General features: G+C 41.4%; 1 protein-coding gene across 7 annotated transcripts in view; it reads right to left on the bottom strand.

The window, feature by feature from the left end:
- Positions 1-2428: 2428 nt before the first annotated feature.
- The window catches only part of LOC124861031 (suppressor of tumorigenicity 7 protein homolog), a 74537-nt gene continuing 59094 nt past the window's right edge, over positions 2429-17871 (bottom strand). For 4 of the 7 annotated variants that reach the window (XM_047354652.1, XM_047354654.1, XM_047354653.1 and 1 more), the window contains 12 exons: positions 16896-16950; positions 16421-16536; positions 16252-16327; positions 15554-15708; positions 14375-14472; positions 14040-14169; positions 12302-12374; positions 11568-11670; positions 8041-8191; positions 7830-7922; positions 7289-7431; positions 2429-2868 (listed from right to left, as the gene is read on the bottom strand). In XM_047354652.1, coding sequence (XP_047210608.1) covers positions 2773-2868; positions 7289-7431; positions 7830-7922; positions 8041-8191; positions 11568-11670; positions 12302-12374; positions 14040-14169; positions 14375-14472; positions 15554-15708; positions 16252-16327; positions 16421-16536; positions 16896-16950 — 1289 coding nt within the window. In that variant the 3' untranslated portion in view covers positions 2429-2772. The remainder of the gene's footprint in view (positions 2869-7288; positions 7432-7829; positions 7923-8040; positions 8192-11567; positions 11671-12301; positions 12375-14039; positions 14170-14374; positions 14473-15553; positions 15709-16251; positions 16328-16420; positions 16537-16895; positions 16951-17871) is intronic. The other 3 variants (XM_047354649.1, XM_047354650.1, XM_047354651.1) reach the window with 3 other exon arrangements.

Raw genomic sequence — 17871 nt, 5'->3', positions numbered from 1 at the left:
CACATTATCGATGTTTCGCTGCAGAAAACATTTCGAGCAATATCCTTTCCTCAAAGATTTATTGCCAAATATTTCTGATGTAGGTACCACAGTCCAAGCAGATCTGGTCAGTTCTGATCTAACTGCACAGCTGGAGATGAGCGACACCTTCCACTGGCCTTAGTAAGACCTTACTGCATAATTATGCTTTTGCTGTGTTCAGTCAGGTAACATCAAACAGGGTGCAGGGATCCTAAACATTTCCTATTAAGAAGTTCTATACCTTTCCTGATTTAAAGCACACCCAGGTCTCTGTGCAGAGGAAAACAGGTGTTCACTATGAATTCAGAGGGATGGATAGATGAATAGAAGGAAAGTTAGATGAATGGTCAAATGGAGGGACAGAGGGATGGACTGAAGAATTAAAGGAACGGATGAATGGATAAACAGGCGCATAGAGGGAAAAATTGTTGGACAGGATCAATGAATGGATAAATTGATACTTTTTCAAAATAAGACAGGGAATTGGGTCTTAAAATACAAATATTTTTATCCAGATCTGGAAAATACTTTGATCAAATCCCATAATGTTCATGGCTGGTATTCACAAAGAATCCTAACACTAAGAAAAGTCTTGGAATTTCTCGAATTATACGATTTTTCTTAGAATTTTCCCTCAGTAAAAGTTATTAACGAAGCATCTCAGGCCATAAGAGAGCTCCTAAAATGAGGAAATGTTGAGTAATGAGGAGGACATTTAATGAGCCTAAGAGTGTCTTAAGCAGAAAAGATGGTGGAAAAACTAGAGCGAAAGGAGAGAGATTCTCCAAACAATGAACAACAGTCAATCAATAAAACGCTACCAGCTTGACCGCGCAGGGATCCACCGCCTTAATAGTCGAGTAAATGAGCACATAAACCTCTATAATTAAACAATTATTAATACAGAAATAAGATTAACCTCATCATCTCCCTAGGGCCAAATTCAATAGTTTAAGCGGCAGGACAGATTAAAGGTGCACCTCTAGTAAGGTAGTATTAGGAAGGATAAATACATAATAGAAACAATAAATTATCATGAATAAAAAGTGGACAAAATTACAAACAACATAGTACAGAATAATTAAATATTTGCAGACTAAAATGCTTTAAAAAAATGTATTTGAAAAAACCTAGGAAAAACTCAAGAAAAAAAAATAAATACAAACTCTAGACAAGATACAGCACAATAATCTAAGCTCTATATACATTGAATGAAGATGTGAATGAGGTGAAGTATTTGCTGTATTGTTCATGATGATGTCAGCAGCCTCAGCCTAAATGGTCATCTCCAACGTTCCCCGTCTGTGGAGAAGTTCTCTGGTTTGCTGCTAGCGTCTGAATGCAGCAGGAACCAGAACTGCTCACCTTCCAGGCTGGTGCTGAAAGCAGAGTTCAGTTTGGTTTTCTCGCTTTTATTTTGGTCATTTTACCAAACTAAACCTCATTATGCAAGAAGTAGGCAATGACAGTAAAATGCTGAATTTTAATATTAACATGAAATGAAAATGAAATGGATGTATGGAAACGACCAGCATGGCGAGTAAATGTAATACACAAATCAAAATGACAATCATGTAAATAAGCTAGGTTCAGACATTTTGATGTTGTGTGACAATGAATATTTTTAAGTTTTATCATGATTTACACATTTCTGAATCCAGTCTAAATTCTATCAGATTTCTCTCTATTGATTACTAGGAGCGCATTTGTTTGCTTTTGGTTTCTTTCAACGACCAATCACAGCTCTTAGAAGACATCACACCTAGTAATGGGGTCAACCACATCTCCTCACTAAGATAGGAATCTCTGTCCTCTTCTCGCTCAGAGTTGTTCTCAGCAGAGAGCTGAATCACTCTGAAGCTACGAGTCCTTGGCAGGAATTTTTAGGCTAAGTTAGGAGCTCTCTGAGAGACTAGGAGGATAGTTGTGAATAAAGGCCCAGGAATTTTCCAGAGTGGACAGGAACCCTGAAGGCTTTTCTTGCTGAGAATTGTCGGCCACGTTTTGACAGAGTCCAAATAAATTGAAAACCCGCAGCTTGTTCTCATGGTTTCCCTCGTGTTGCTACATTCAGACACCAGTGAGGATTTTACGTCCACCCTTTTCAAAGAACGCACAAGAATGGTTTCAACCCATATCTGAGTCATTTCAGGTCTTCTTCCTTACATCACAGTTATACATTACTAATGTCGTGGTCAGTATGTGACAGCTAAACGGGTTCTAGATGAATATTCAAGTGTTCTAGTCTGAAGGATGAAATGAAACCTGAATGATTCCACAGCTTGTTCGGCTCTTTTAACCATCGATAGGTTCTGAAATAAGGATCACCTCCAGGTTAAAGAAACACGAAGAACTTTGAAGAACTGTCTAAAGAAACACACAAACACAACACCTTGAAGAGACTGACTTGCAGAGATACACAAAGTCCTTTATTGACATTTTTTCCCTTTTTATTGATGGCATTTAATAACCTCAGTTTGTACATCAAAAGAACAGCTTTTAACAATTGAAATGTCCTCAAAATGCAGACATGTCAAAGAAAGTCCAAACCAGTGGTGGATATGGCTGTTCTGCCTGTTCTCCTGCTGTATTTCACTGCTTCCAGTTTGATCAGAACTCTGTAAAGCTGGCACAAAAGTGTGTCAGTCTAGTCCAACGCAGCATTCTGGATTTCTGTTCAGCTGTTAGTCTGCACGGAGGTCCGCTCTCTGGTGCTGGTCCTGGGTCAGATTCTGGCAGAGTCATTTGGGGTCAAATGCGAGTGAGTTGGTGCCAGAGGCTGGAGGGCAGGATGCTCTCCACCTTCTCCATGATGAAGTTCAGAGGAGCGAACAGAGTACTGAGGAACTGCAAGAGTAGAGAAAACCATAAAGTGCTATACATGGCAGCCATTTACCATAGGTAGAACCACACAGAGCAGCCTGGCAATGCCTCACCAGCCTGCTCACCCACTACTGTGGAATGGTTCTTCAACCAGTATTTGTCACAAGTCAGCCAGTGTGCAAAGTCGGTCTGGCACCAACAACATATTCAGGATAATCACTCAGGTGTTAAATGGGGTTGAGATCAGGACTTGTCTGTCTGCTCCTAAATCCTGGAGATGGTCTATGATTAATCCCGCTCTGTGGGGGAAGAGTGTTGAAATCTTTCTGTTTCTTTTCTAGGTTCACTTCACTTCATATAATGCTTTAAAATATTATAATGATATACTCACAAAGTTTATGGTTTTATTTACAGATGGTTTTTCCTAAAGGCACTTAAATACATATGGTTGCTGGTGGTTTCCCAATATGTAGATGGCTGCTGAGGGTCGGGTTCTACATCAGACCAGTGCTACATTAGGGCCACATCATGATTAAACACCAGCTCTTTCAGTTTCACCACTAAAGCACTGGTTACCGTGGTATTGGCAACACCTTGCAGGGCAAAACGAGACAGAAACCATCAGTCCGTAATCTGTCTCACTAACTGTGGTCATCCACAATCATTTAGAACAGGTTTTGTGACATCACAACATGACTGAGGTCGCTGAGGTTTCTGGGTTGTGGTGGTGCAGTTTTTCTGACAGAAGCACTTCATCTAACAGTTCAGGTTTAAAAATGAAACTTGATCTGCAGCTGTTGAAGATTTTCTTTTGTTTATCCAAAGGACCACTATAGTCTCGGTCCAGTCTTTACAACTCACCATCAACTGAAAGGTCCTGACTCAGAATGTGGGGCTGAAGTCCACTCACCAACATGGTGCCCCTGATCTACCATGGAAGGTAGTGATAAACCTCTAGCCATTATGAAGTGTAAGGGCGTAATGTTTATTACCAAACTATGATCTAACGGTGGTTTATGAGTATGAAACCTGCAAATATCCAAATGCACAACTGCTAAAAAATACTACGTTTCACAATACTGATACAGAACAACCAAAACCAAATATGGAACATCACTTAAACATCACATGAGCATGAAGCTCAAACTAGTATCATTATGTACACGTTAGCTGAGGAGAACCTGTTTTCTTTCCGGCAAAGACTGATGAACTTTTCAGTTACCTTCATGTTAAAAATACTGTGTTCCAAAAACGTTCTGCTTCCACTCTGAGCTGCTTTGGAAATGAACAGAGGCAAAGGAGATGGGAGAGGGCAGCTGAAGAATGATTGGGGCTTAACCAGAGTGTCATGTAGGTCAGAGAGGTTCCAACTTTGTCAGATGGTAGATAAGTAAGGAGAAGGCTGGCGGCAGGGCATTTATCTTCCTGCTAGTCTACCTCAGCATCTCTCTTTGTGCTTCAAAGAGCGCTTCAGAGTAAAGGTATGTGCTTTATCTGTGTGAAGTGTGCAGGTGGTGGTGAGACCAACCTGTGAGATATCTGAGTGGGTATGAAAATGATCTGACCTCTTTATCTTCCACATTTATGCCTTATGTTTAGCAGCTCTCTAAATTCTGAGTTACAACAGGGAGCCAGATCAAAGTGGCACAAGTTTGAGTTTTTTTAATTAAGGGAGATCACAACCATCAATGCATCAGCAACACAACTCGATGTAAGTATGGTTGAATTAGCACAGCAACATGCTGCACCGTTATTCTGGCTTTTTCTTCTTTCTGCTGCTCCCTTCACGGATCAACACAGCAGATAATCTACTGAGTGAATATCCTTCACTACATCCATGAACCTTCTCTGTGGTCTCATTCCCTGGTAGCTCCATATTCAACATCCTGTGTCCAATGTCTCCATTATCCCTCTGCACAAGTCCAAACCATCCCAGGCCAGACCGACCGTCTCACCCAGCCTCATTGTCCCAACAATAAACTAGTAAACCTTCTAATCCTGTTCATTTCCGCCATTCCCAAACCTTCGCTTTCACTCCTGCAGCTTTCCTCTTGTCACATAGCCTCCAACACGTTTCTCCAACCACTCCACCCTGCCTGTATTCTCTTTTGCACCTTTCTTCAGCTCTGCCCATTGTTCTGGATGTTTAGCCCAGATACTGAAACTCATCCACCTTTGATTCCTCTATTCTTTGCAAAATGATCCCTTCCAACTTTATCCAAAGATAAATGAGCAGAGATCTTGCAACGCTCAGAAATCTCACCCTAAACAAGACTTACCTTTCAGACTCTACTGGCTCAAATTAAAATGCTAAAATAAAGAACTGAACAGCGGCTGTGGCAAGGCCCAATCCTGGTCTGTGTAACCGTCTCTGAATGAACCACAAAACTTCTGGAACTATGGCAGTCCAACCTGTAGTTTTTGGCTGCAACTAACAATTATTTTTGCTAATTGATTCATCTGTCGACTATTGTGTCGATTGATCGATTATTAATCGGATAGGAAAAGGTACTTCATATTTTACAGAATTTGAACCAGGTGAAGCTAAAGCTATTACACTTCAGGAGTTCTGGATAGTCTACTTACAACCAAAGAAGGTTTTTTATCTTAAATGCAAAATGTTGATATTTTTCATACAGTTTTGGCCTAATTACTGCTCTGAGTGGGTTGTTCTTTCAGCAAATGGCATGTTTTAAAGTCTGTATACTCCAGTTAACAATTATTAGATTACTAAATTAGTTGACGATTATTTTAATGATCAATTAATCACGATTAATCCGATTGTTTCAACCCTACTGTAGTGGAGATATTTTGGCAGTATTCTCACACTAATTACTGTGTTTTAATCTTGTTTGTCACTGTTTTCTTCCTGTACCACGTACCAAACTGCTGCTGCCAAGCCTTTACTAGTCTGCTCTGTCAATACAACAGGGCAGGTCCGTTACTACTTCCTTTTTAACTTCAAAATAAGAGTCAAACATTAATACAGAACGTAGAGCTCAAACCACACATCCTCATATTAAGGGCTTAAAATAACAGCTTAAACTTATTTTTCCAACAGCAACTAGAAAAGAGACCTGACTGAGGAATATCCAGGGTTTCTATAAATAGTTCATTCTTTTTACCCAGATTACAATATAGAAACAAACTTTTGCCATGACTTCATAGCAGACATTTCTAAATGAGGCAGACTTTATATACAGGACCTGTAAAAAAACAGACACAAACAGACCAATAGGAAGGACTCAAGGAACGAATGAAGACCATAAAGAAGGGAGGAAGGAATGGCACAGGGAAGGATGGAAGAAAGAATGAAAGGAAGTCAGTATACAAAAAGAAAGGAAACATGCAGACTGGTTCCTAGATCCTAGTTATCAAACAATGCAGCCAGGTTCAGCTTATCATTGAAACTGGTTAAAATATTTTCTAAGTACCATGAAAGCACCAATAATGGAGGCCATTTAAAAAAACAAGCCATTTTATGGAGTCACATGAGCAGACATACACACACTCCATTAACACCAGAACGGCTCAATATGACTCCCTGAGCGGTTTTAGCTTTCAGTAACCATCTTTAACTGAAACCCCCCCTCGGCTCATACTTCATGACTCTCCTTAAACAGCTTTCTGCAACATCTCTTTAATTAGGGCCATGTATGAATAAAACCACCGAGGGAACCAGACTGTAGCGTGTACCACCCTGACAAGGATAATGACTGACAAACAAAATATAAAATTAAATCTTTGCTGTGTTGGTTTAGTGACTGATTTATTATTTTAATAAACACTTATATATTGTAGATTGACATGATTATTTATAATAATAAAGAAAATAAGACCAGGATACTCTGATACTGTTGGCAGGGGTCAGTATTAGATGTTCCCACAGCGAACCCATGTGTCCCCTACTGCCGCTTCATGCCTTTTATGACCAGACATAACCTCCTTTATGAGCTCTGCATTTAATTACAACGATGAGTCTGAAAAGAGTTCAACACAAACAGTTCCATGTACCAAACGCAAAGAAAACAATCAAGACTGTGGAGTAAAATAGCAAATGCAAGAAGTAAAACCCACAAAAGCAGTGGACTGTCTGCTGTGCATCCTAAGGTGCTGCTTTGGAAAGTCTGCTACTGCATGTTTTATGGAAGGGTTTCTGTAATTTTGTCCCCTAAAGTATCTTAATAAGTCACAACATTTAAGCTTCAGTTGTTAGAATAGGTACTTTTTGGTCTCAGCTAAACAAACTGAAAGGGGGACATTATCACATATTTTCCTCTTCATGCTCTAAGAAAATATTTTAAATAAACATTTTGCTACGCTGTAAAGGATAGTGTAACTGTTGCCTAGTATTCTTTGAATTAGAGGTGGTTCTGATGTTAAAGAGAAGTTGAAACAATATCGCCTGTCACAGTACTGTGTGTGTGTGTGTGTGTGTACTCACAGCTTTAGCAAACACTCCCATGAGTTCAGGGAACTGGTGTGTGAGCAGAGCCAACATGGCGGTGAAGGAGCAGAGACCAGCCGTGAAGAGGATGAAGAAGGGCAGCTCCTTCTTGGGGTAGACCGACACCTCATGAAACACTGCTTCCACACAAGACAGCGACACACAACAACACAACGTTAGCTGGAAGCGCAACAGGTTCATGTTGTTGTCATATTCCCTGCATCAGCCTGATCACAGCCCACAGTTCTGTTCTCAGTGTTGTCACCAAGATGATGTATGATGTAAACTTAGCAGCGGCAGAAAAACGAATGAAAATGTGCTTTCCAAAAGGAAACAGCAGCATAGTGAAACTTGTCAGATGTTAACATGTGTGTACGGACTACGCTGCAGGAGATCACATCCTGCTTTAGTGGAAAAAGAACCATGGATTTAGATCACTAAGGCAGTCTCCAAACATTAAAAACACAACTAGGTGATTTTATTTGGCTTTCAGAAACACATGCTGCCAAGTGTGTGTGTGTGTTAGAGTGTCTCTTACTGGGTAGCAGCTCTCTGTCGGCTGTCTCTGTGCAGATGGGGTATGGGTAGAAGAGGTGGCCCTTCTCCAAAGGATATGGAATCATTCTGAAGGCTGGAAAACACAAACATAAAGAGACTGTGGATCAAACTCATCATCTGAAGAACTACTAGTCAGTGTGTTCTTTATTTTAAAAGGCTGGTTTTGTGTGTGTGTGTGTGTGTGTACGTACTGCCCTCCCATGTGCAGTGCAGCAAGTTAAGCGCCCCCTCCACCCTTTTCCAGTGCTGGAGGTGGAAGAAGGCATAGGCGATGGCTTCACTGTCACCTCTCTTTAGGATATGTTCTGGAGGAAGAATCAAACTCTTCATCTCCAGCAGATACTGAAGATGAGGAGATCAAAGATAAAAGCTTGCTGGGTGAAGACAGATTTATTGATTTCTAAAGAATTGAAATTATGCATTTTTCCTCTAAATCAATTCAAGGCTGAACTAATCTGCATGGCATTTAAAAACAGTGCTCCAAAAAATAAAGGGAACACTTAAACAACACAATATAACTCCAAGTAAATCAAACTGTCCACTTAGGAAGCAACACTGATTGACAATCAATTTTACATCTTGTTGTTCAAATAGAAAAGACAACAGGAGGAAATCTTTGGTGATTAGCAAGACACTCAATAAAGAAGTGGTTCTGCAGGTGGGGACCACAGACCACTTCTCAGTACCGATGCTTTCTGGCTGATGTTTTGGTTACTTTTGAATGTTGGTGGTGCTTTCACACTCGTGGTAGCATGAGACGGACTCTACAACCCACACAAGTGGCTCAGGTAGTGCAGCTCATCCAGGATGGCACATTAATACGAGCTGTGGCAAGAAGGTTTGCTGTGTCTGTCAGCGTAGTGTCCAGAGCCTGGAGGTGCTACCAGGAGACAGGCCAGTACACCAGGAGATGTGGAGGAGGCCGTAGGAGGGCAACAACCCAGCAGCAGGACCGCTACCTCCACCTTTGTGCAAGGAGGTACAGGAGGAGCACTGCCAGAGCCCTGCAAAATGACCTCCAGCAGGCCACAAATGTGCATGTGTCTGCACAAACGGTTAGAAACCGACTCCATGAGGATGGTATGAGGGCCCGAAGTCCACAAATGGGGGTTGTGCTCACAGTCCAACACCGTGCGGGATGCTTGGCATTTGCCAGAGAACACCAGGATTGGCAAATTCGCCACTGTCGCCCTGTGGTCTTCACATAACCGCACCATATGCTGGTGCGGTTGGCCCTGGGTTCCTCCTAATGCAGGACAATGCTAGACCTCATGTGGCTGGAGTCTGTCAGCAGTTCCTGCAAGATGAAGACATTGAAGCTATGGACTGGCCCGCTCATTCCCCAGACCTTAATCTGATTCAGCACATCTGGGACATCATGTCTCGCTCCATCCACCAACGTCACGTTGCACCACAGACTGTCCAGGAGTTGGCGGATGCTTTAGTCCAGGTCTGGGAGGAGATCCCTCAGGAGACCATCCTTCGTCTCATCAGGAGCATGCCCAGGCGTTGTAGGGAGGTCATACAGGCACATGGAGGCCACACACAATACTGAGCCTCATTTTGACTTGTTTTAAGGACATTACATCAAAGTTGGATCAGCCTGTAGTGTGTTTTTCCACTTTAATTTTGTGTGTGACTCCAAATCCAGGCCTCCATTGGTTAATAAATTTGATTTCCATGGATGATTTTTGTGTGATTTTGTTGTCAGCACATTCAACTTTGTACAGAACAAAGTATTCAATGAGAATATTTCATTCATTCAGATCTAGGATGTTATTTGAGTGTTCCCTTTATTTTTTTGAGCAGTGTATATACAAATAAATGATATTATAACAGAATATCAGGAAATGCAGCAGAAGTTACTGTGTGGTTTTAGGCATTGGAATAATAGAGAATCCTGCATGGCCCCATCATCCTGGATCATCAATCAAGCTGACTATGTTTCAATGACATACTAACACAAAGTGGCACCTAATAGTGAAGTGGAAGGAAAATGAAACATGGTTTTCACAATCTTTTACAAATACATATGTAAAAAGTGCGGCACACATTAAGCATGGCTGCCCATTTTCTTCACAAGGTGGTTCAAGCGCAGGCAGACTGAATGGACAGTGTTTGTTAACAATTTGGCTGCAGATTCTCAACTGGATTTAGGCTGGGCTTTGCTTAGGCCATTCTAACACAATAACTTGCTTTGATCTACACCTTTCCTTTGTAGCTCTGGCTTTATGAATGTAGGCAGAAAAGCTGAAATATTGTCAGATCTACAAGCCTTTTTTTAATGTTTGCTGTGTCCCAACATGGCTTGTGACAAACTGCAAGCTGGACTTCCTATGTTCTACCTTCACTCTTTTATAAAGGCGAGATTTGTACATTTATCGACAGATAATTCTGTGGATCTCTGCAGCTCACCCGACTTATCCTGGGCCTGTTGGCTCCTTCTTTGATTAATGCTCATTTTGCCCACCCAGTCAGTTTATGCCGATACCAGGGTTCATGCACTTTTCCCACAGTAAAATTCAAGCACTTTTTAAGCATTTCAAGGTAAATTCTCAAACTTTTCCAGCACCAAACCTTGGAGCCGTCTGTATCTCTGTGCGCCTTTTCTTCATTGAGCTTTATAACCATGGCTTACACAGCGTTCCTTATGAGATGGGAGCTTATCAATCTAAAATACTGTGCAACTGATAAAGATTCTGCAACTTATAGTATTATGAGATGCACATATAGACAGAAGGAGCCCAAAAGACATCAGAGGCACAGCAAGCATGACTGAACAATGTCAAGCCACAGCTACTTTTTGTGTAATTAAACCATTAGCTAACCACCTTTATTAGGGTTAGGGTTAGTTGTTGTTCCACATTCATGTTTTTAACATGATTTTCATGCTGCAGCTGTTTATTTCATTTTAACAGCATAGCATACTTCAATAAACAGACATGTGAGTTGATTTTAAGCTGTATTTTAGGATTCCAGGGACACTTTACTTTTGACAAAAACCTGGCATTGAACAGTTTTGCAATGTCTGTCGCCGCCACTGCCTCTACCACACTATTAGCGGAACATCATCTTCTTTAAGACCAGGTTCTGGTATGAAAAAGCAACAGTTCCTCCTTGAGTCACAATATACGGTGGTCACAGAAAGATATAATGTGTCGGGGGAGAGAAGGTTTCTTAAGCAGTCTTCAAGTATAAGAAGTTCACGTTCTCAGTACACTCCATAAAATGTAATTCCAGATAGTCAGACAAAGGTGATTTTATGTTAAATGGCCTGCCATACATCCCTCTCTGAGTGGCAGTGAGGCTTTCTGAGACTTCATTAAAGGCGAAATGATCGCGCTCTATTTTGTGCCTTCTCCAGTTAGAATATCAAGCACTTTCCAAACCTTGAAAAAACCTTGTTAAAATTCAAGCATTTTCAAGGATTTCAAGCACCTGCTGCTATAAACTTTTCCACAACTTGAACAATGTTCTCCAACAAATCTCTAAGGCCTTGACAGAACAGCAGGATACTGAGATTTAACACAGATGGACTATTTAGTGAGTAGGTTACTTGTGAAGGCAATTGTTTGCAGTGGATTTTATTTAGGGGGATCAGAGTAAGGTTGGCTGAATACAAACACCACACATTTCAGATTGTAATTTCAACTCATGTCTCATTTCCCCTCCGCTTCTCATGTCCTCCATGTTAATATTTATTTGTTTGCTGACTCACTTTGGGGACATGAGGGTTGAACTCCACCGCTCTGTGGATGGCTTCTACTGCGTTCATCTCTGCTGTGCTCAGGCCCCGCCTGGATGCTGCCTCTGGAGAGAACCTACACAAACACCCACACCACCAATGTCATCGTTCTATTGTGGGTTTTCTAGGTACTCCTGTAATATGTTACCTTACAGAACCAACGGCCTGACTGATGGATATGTACCAGATAATTAGATGTAGAAAATATTCTAGAATTAAAATAAGTTAAAATGACTATAAGAGTTATTGCTCACATGTGTTTTTGTGTAAAGTTAACCTAAGATCTATACTTTTACAGGGTTAGTTTAATGTTCAGCATCATGTTTTTTAGATGATGATCTGCTGGTATACCGAGTAAACTCCTCTTGTTTGCATATACTTTCAACAAAATGTGCTCAGATTTTAAAGTCTTACAAAAACATAATGAGATTGTACAAATACTTGTTTTTACTTTGTTGTTTATTAATGTCTAGAAGCTATTGTATGGTAGGTTCCACACTGCTGAATGGCTGAACCTAACCCTGCACCTCTACGTGACCTGCTGGAGCCAGAAAGAACCGCCTCCACCTCAGAGATCCCTCCTGGATGTGAGGTGTAGCTGAGACACCAAATGGTCTTATTCTCATTACTACTGAACCTACCCAGCATCCTCCACCAGCTTTATAACAGAACGTCAAGAGTCCTGAATAGTGGGAGGTGTTACTTACTTGTCCGATACTGCCCTGGCTTTGAGCAAGGCTGCTGTGTAGCATATTGTTGCAGATTTGGGTAAGCTAATATCTGTCAGGAGACAAAAAGCAGAGAGGGGGCAGGTGTTAGGACAACTTAGTAGAGGGTTGAAATGATAGGCTGTGGTTGGAGGAGACGGCTGTAAGGAAGCTGCAGTCGTCCAATGAGGCTGTGATGATAAAAATAACCTGAGGAGATTATCCCGAGTCCTGTAAGCGGTGGGTACAGATGATGGCATATTTGTTGGCTGAGGATGTGAGAATTTCAGCAGCAAATGCTCCAGATGATATGTATGCCATGAAGTCTTTTAAACATCAGCACCTTCTGAATGGAAACTACTGAACATCGGTTGTCATTGGATCTTTCAACAGGATAATGCTCCAATTCAACACAGAAATGGTTCACTTGTTAGAAAATCAACCTTCTTCCACCTCTCAGCAGAAAAGCAGCAGGGTGAGTTGAGAGGACGCGGGACTCTGAATGATCAAGAGCGATGGTCAACGATCTCTCTGACTGTACGCTCCAAGCGATTTAAGTGTCACAGGACACACTCTTGTGTTGACACTCTTGCCAACACTGTCCAGTTGGCAAGAGGAGTCGTCTATCACCGATAGAAGGGTTACCAGCGATTGGGCGACTGGTAATTTTGTTAAAAACTTTTTTTTTTTTAATCATGGGATTTTTCGCCCTAAACCTAATCAACGTTCCGAGATGAAAGGTTGGATTTCTTTATATTTCTAGTGTGAAGTTATGCTACTGCAATAAAAGATGATTTTAGGTTGGTTTTTTACACATCTTTACCAGAGGAACCAATAAATATGTTCGTGTCTTCCTTTAAGGTGATCCATCTCTGTTCAGAAATGGAATAAATGATCTCGAAAAACCCCGTATGGTATTAGAAGTTAGTATATATAAAAATCACCTCTGAAGATATAAAATCACAAAGTGCTTCACAAGAGCCAGCAATGCATAAAAAGCTAGAGAAATGTAATGAGCTGATTTAACTGACTTTTATGAGACCACTGATACCAAGTCCAAGGGAAGAGAGGTCCAGAGTCTAGAGGCCACTGAACAGAACATTCTGTCTCCATTTGTTTTCAGCTCAGCATTGGGAACCATCAGCAGGCCCTGGTCACAGGACCTCAGGGACCTGCCAGGGACAAATGGGTGAAGAAGCCCGATGATACAACCTGGTGCTGGTCCGTGAAGAGCCCTCCAAGACATCAAACCTGCTCCAGTCAGCTAAAGACTTTACATTTGCCATTTTAGTTTAATCTTTACCAGAATCCATTCTGAAACCCACAAGAATGATTGCGGTGAGGATATTTTGACATGACCTGAATATAATCCAGTTAGACTCCAAACATAAACTAGTCCTCCTGAACACCGCATTAAGCTTTAATAGGTTAAACACATTTTCCTGCTGAATTAACTTCATTAAATCGCCACACTCACAGACAAGCGCCGGTGTGCATGATTACACTCCCATTTGAAAAATAAAAACCATCAAGGCAGTGGAGCGTTAAATGGAAGAGACTAAATGAACCTTCGAGTCCCAGATATTTCTGCTTGTTCCAGTAAAGTGTTGACACTTAATACCTCAATAAATTACCCAGGAAAACGGACTGTAGAGTCCATGTGGCAGGTTCTGTACGGTTTGTCATTGTCTTGTCATTCAGGCGAGACATGGTCTTGGGTAGCGGTGAGTAAACTCACCGTCGTACTTGGCCAGAACCGCCTGGACGTCGGCGTAGTTCTGGAGCTCTAGTAGCGACTCCAGCAGGTTCTCGTGGATGTTGAACATACTGAGGAGAGGGAACTCCTTCATTAACTGGAAAACACACAACTGTTGTTACATGTTATATCAGGCAGGGGGCAGCACAGTCAACAGACATAAAAATGATGTGTCAACAACGGCACAAATATAAATAAACAGGGAAAAAAACTGTAAGAAGACTGTGGGAAAAAGTGTTATTTTAGTTTGGGGTTTAAGAGGAAAATAAAGATTTGATCATGTATGTCGATGGCTTGCTGGCGGGCTGTTTGCTTACATCTCTCATCATCTTGACTGCTTCTCGTGTTCGACCAAGCTTTCTGGAGCACATGGCCAGTCTCCTTTTTATATACACCAACACGTTAGTGTCTCTTCCTGTTGGACGCACACAAGAAACCTAGTCAACACCAACCAGATACTTGTAGCGAATAAATGTCATCTCTGCATTTTAACTGAGAGGCTAAGGGGCCCCATGAAAGTATTCCCACTCTTTGAACCTTCTCATATTTTGTCTCATTACAGCCACACTTATGAATTTTATTAGGATTTAACGTGAGAGACCAACACAAAGTGGCACATTGTTGTCAAGTGTAAGAAAAATTAATAAAAAACAAAAGTGTGTAACATGACTGTGGATTCAGCCCCATTTTCCCTAAAACCCCTAAGTAAAGCTTGTTGCTACCAATCAGAAATCACCAAATTGAGTGGTCTCATACTGGTCCAGTCCTGGAGGTCTGGAAACTTTTAGCTGCGTCTCTGTTTCAACACACCTGACTGTAAAACTAGCTCATTAGCAGAGCTCTGAGCTGGACGGCATGCTAGTGAACAGGCTAGTAATCTGATTTAAGTGTGTGGGGCAAGGGACACATGTAAAAGCTGCAGGACCTCGAGGACTGACCTGAACCCCTGTTGTGATTTAATCTCACTATAAATATAGAAACATGGTGGTGGCAGCAACATGCTGTGGGGGGGACTGGGGAGCAGATGACAGTTGCTGGGAAGATGGATGGTTCTAAATACAAGTCAAACCTGGACAAAACTGTTAAAGCAAAGACTGGAGACTGGAGTGGAAGTTGGCCTTCCAGCAGGATGACCATGAACATGCAGCCAGAGCTCAAACCACAGAGAATCTGTGGAAAAGGCTTGGAAATGAACGTTCCCACCTGACTGACCAGGAACTATTTTAAAAAGAAGAATGGGCAAAAATGTCAGTCTCTAGATGTGGAAAGCTGCTAGAGACAAACCCCGGAAGACCTGCAGCTGTAAAAGGTGGTGCTAGAGAGTATAGAGACAGGACTCTTTCCAAGTTGATTTATCCTCTAATATCCCAATAAAATACATTGAGGTTTGTGGTTGCAACGTAACAAAATGCTATGAAGGTTAGGTGATCTGAACAGTTTTACAAAGCAGGGATTCTGCAGACCTGGGTCTAGTTACGAGCCAAGATCATACTCACTGTGTTGTGCTTCATACTGTGTACCGTGGTGTTGGAGCTGCTGGCTGCGGCGATAGCAACCCTCTCCGGCTTTAAGCGCCTGTTTAAATAATCGCTCAGCCTCCATTATGGTGGTGGCCTCCTCCTCTGCTAGAAGGATGTATGCTGTTGCACAGCTACGGGAGGATAGGAGAAAAAAAGCCACAAGAGAATGAAAAACCAACATTGCCTTACATCATGCAATGGATTCAGTCTCCCTGTCAATACAAAGAGTTTCTTCTCTGTTCTCAGTGAACAGCTTTTTCTTCAAATCCTAGTTTAGAACATGTACAGCTTCCATGATTTTATTGTGTTGGTTTCATTAGTTACTAGTCTAAACCTAAACCTCATCAGAGATGGGGCCTTCTGCTGTATGAATGTCAGCCCTTTAAACAAAGCCATTAAATAAAGAAGGAGCAATGTTTCATGTGGGGAGAACACCTGGAAGGGTTTGGAAAACCATGGCTGCAATATTACAGTATATAGAGATAACAGCTTTTAAAATAATTTAGAGCTTTTGTCACTTTTTAAACGCAGTTATTGTTTTGAACATAACTGTACATTATGGATTATTGTTATCAGGGCAAATGATTTAAAAGCTAAATACATATTTGGACTGATTTTGCTCAGATTGATTCCTTGTGTGGCAGAGGAGAGAGGAGATAAAAAGAAGAACTCACTCTTCAAGCTCCAGAGCTTCATGTGCTGCAGAGATGCGAGCCTGCGGGTTCCTTTCCCGCCATGCCTTCTGCATGACTGCAGGCAAACAGACAAGGCCCCCTTATTTATCAGGTCATAGGTCATAATGCACCCGCACATATTATATTTAGGTTTTATGAATTTTCTTACTGGCATCAGCTGGTCGCAGGTGGTCTGAGTCGCATGTAAAGAAGGTTTGATGGTCTTGTGCTGACAAATTCATGTCGTAGTAAGTCAGTGGCTCTCGACCCGTTACCCATGTATAACTAGAGAAAAGCATCACGGCAGAACAGGAGAAATCAGATATTATAACAGCTCTCGAACACAGCAGAAAACAGGGACAGATGCACAGCATGTCAGTATGAAATCAAACACAGCTGCACAAAGTTTGCTCTGATTGGCTGACGTTTCAAAATCGGAATTAAAATGACATCATGGTAAAAGCAAGCAGCAGCTGAGGAAAGAGATGAAGATGAATTAAAAAGGAAGATCAGGAGGAACAATAACAGGGAAGGATTATAAAGACGCAAGAAGAGAAGGATTAGAAATCATGAGAGGAGCAGCAGTGGAAAAACTAGAAGACAGACGAGGATTTTCTCATGCAGGTACCTCTGCTGTAACTTACCGATTATATTCAGCTCCACGAAATAAGTTTAGCGGATTTCTCCACACTTTACATTCTGCAGAAGCACAAAGAGAGAAACACACAAACCAGGAGTGTCAAAGGCAAAGATGTTCAAGGCCAGCTCTTAACTTTGCTTCTTCCCATCTACCTGGTAATCCTTTGTTAATGACACCACAACACATTTCCACCTAAAGGTCAAATATCCCAATTATAGGCAGCACTACCATCACTATACCTAGATCCTCTCTGATTGGTTGCTTAGTGCAAAAACTATGAAATGTTCAAATGCTGGTAACAACAAAAAGTAAATGTCATAAAAGTCTGTTTTCTTTTTTTTTTTTAGCATTTTTCAACAAAATGCAACATGCAACACTTTTCCCAAGCAAAAAAAGCAACAAAACTAAACTGAAAAGAAATTTAAGCTAATAAATTTGAAAGGAATTCTCCATGCTTTGCTGTATATTCTTAAACATTAATATTCATATACATTTACAGAACCTCCAACAGGTTTTTAGAAGTATGTTCCTACCAGCTTTGCAAGTCTGGAGACTGAAGCAGTTGGTAAATGAACTGAACTGACAGACCTTATTTCTAGTCATACCAACCAAAAGCACTTTCACACATTCACCCAGTTGCACTCAAAAATGCTCACACGTGTGTGCGTTATACACAAAGCGCCAGGCAACGTAGGGTGACGCGCCAGTCTGGATTGTAAGACGACTTCTCTCCCCACTGACCCACACTCAACCATTCTTCTTTAAAAACTCAAGCTCAGTCGGATTGGAAGGCGTGTGTCTGTTAGCAGCAGTTTCAGTCTTGCTAAATGCTTTTCAGTTGGATTTAGGTCTGGACTTTGACTAGGACCTTCTAATACATGACTATGCATCGTTATAAACCATTCCATTATAGCTCCGGCTGTATGTTGGGTGCTGTACAGTTGGTGAAACAGGGTGATTGTCCTGCTAGAAAGTGAACC

The sequence above is a fragment of the Girardinichthys multiradiatus genome, chromosome 2 (assembly GCF_021462225.1).
Source record: "Girardinichthys multiradiatus isolate DD_20200921_A chromosome 2, DD_fGirMul_XY1, whole genome shotgun sequence".
Taxonomy (NCBI): Eukaryota; Metazoa; Chordata; class Actinopteri; order Cyprinodontiformes; family Goodeidae; genus Girardinichthys; species Girardinichthys multiradiatus.
This window is presented reverse-complemented; position numbering and strand designations above follow the sequence as displayed.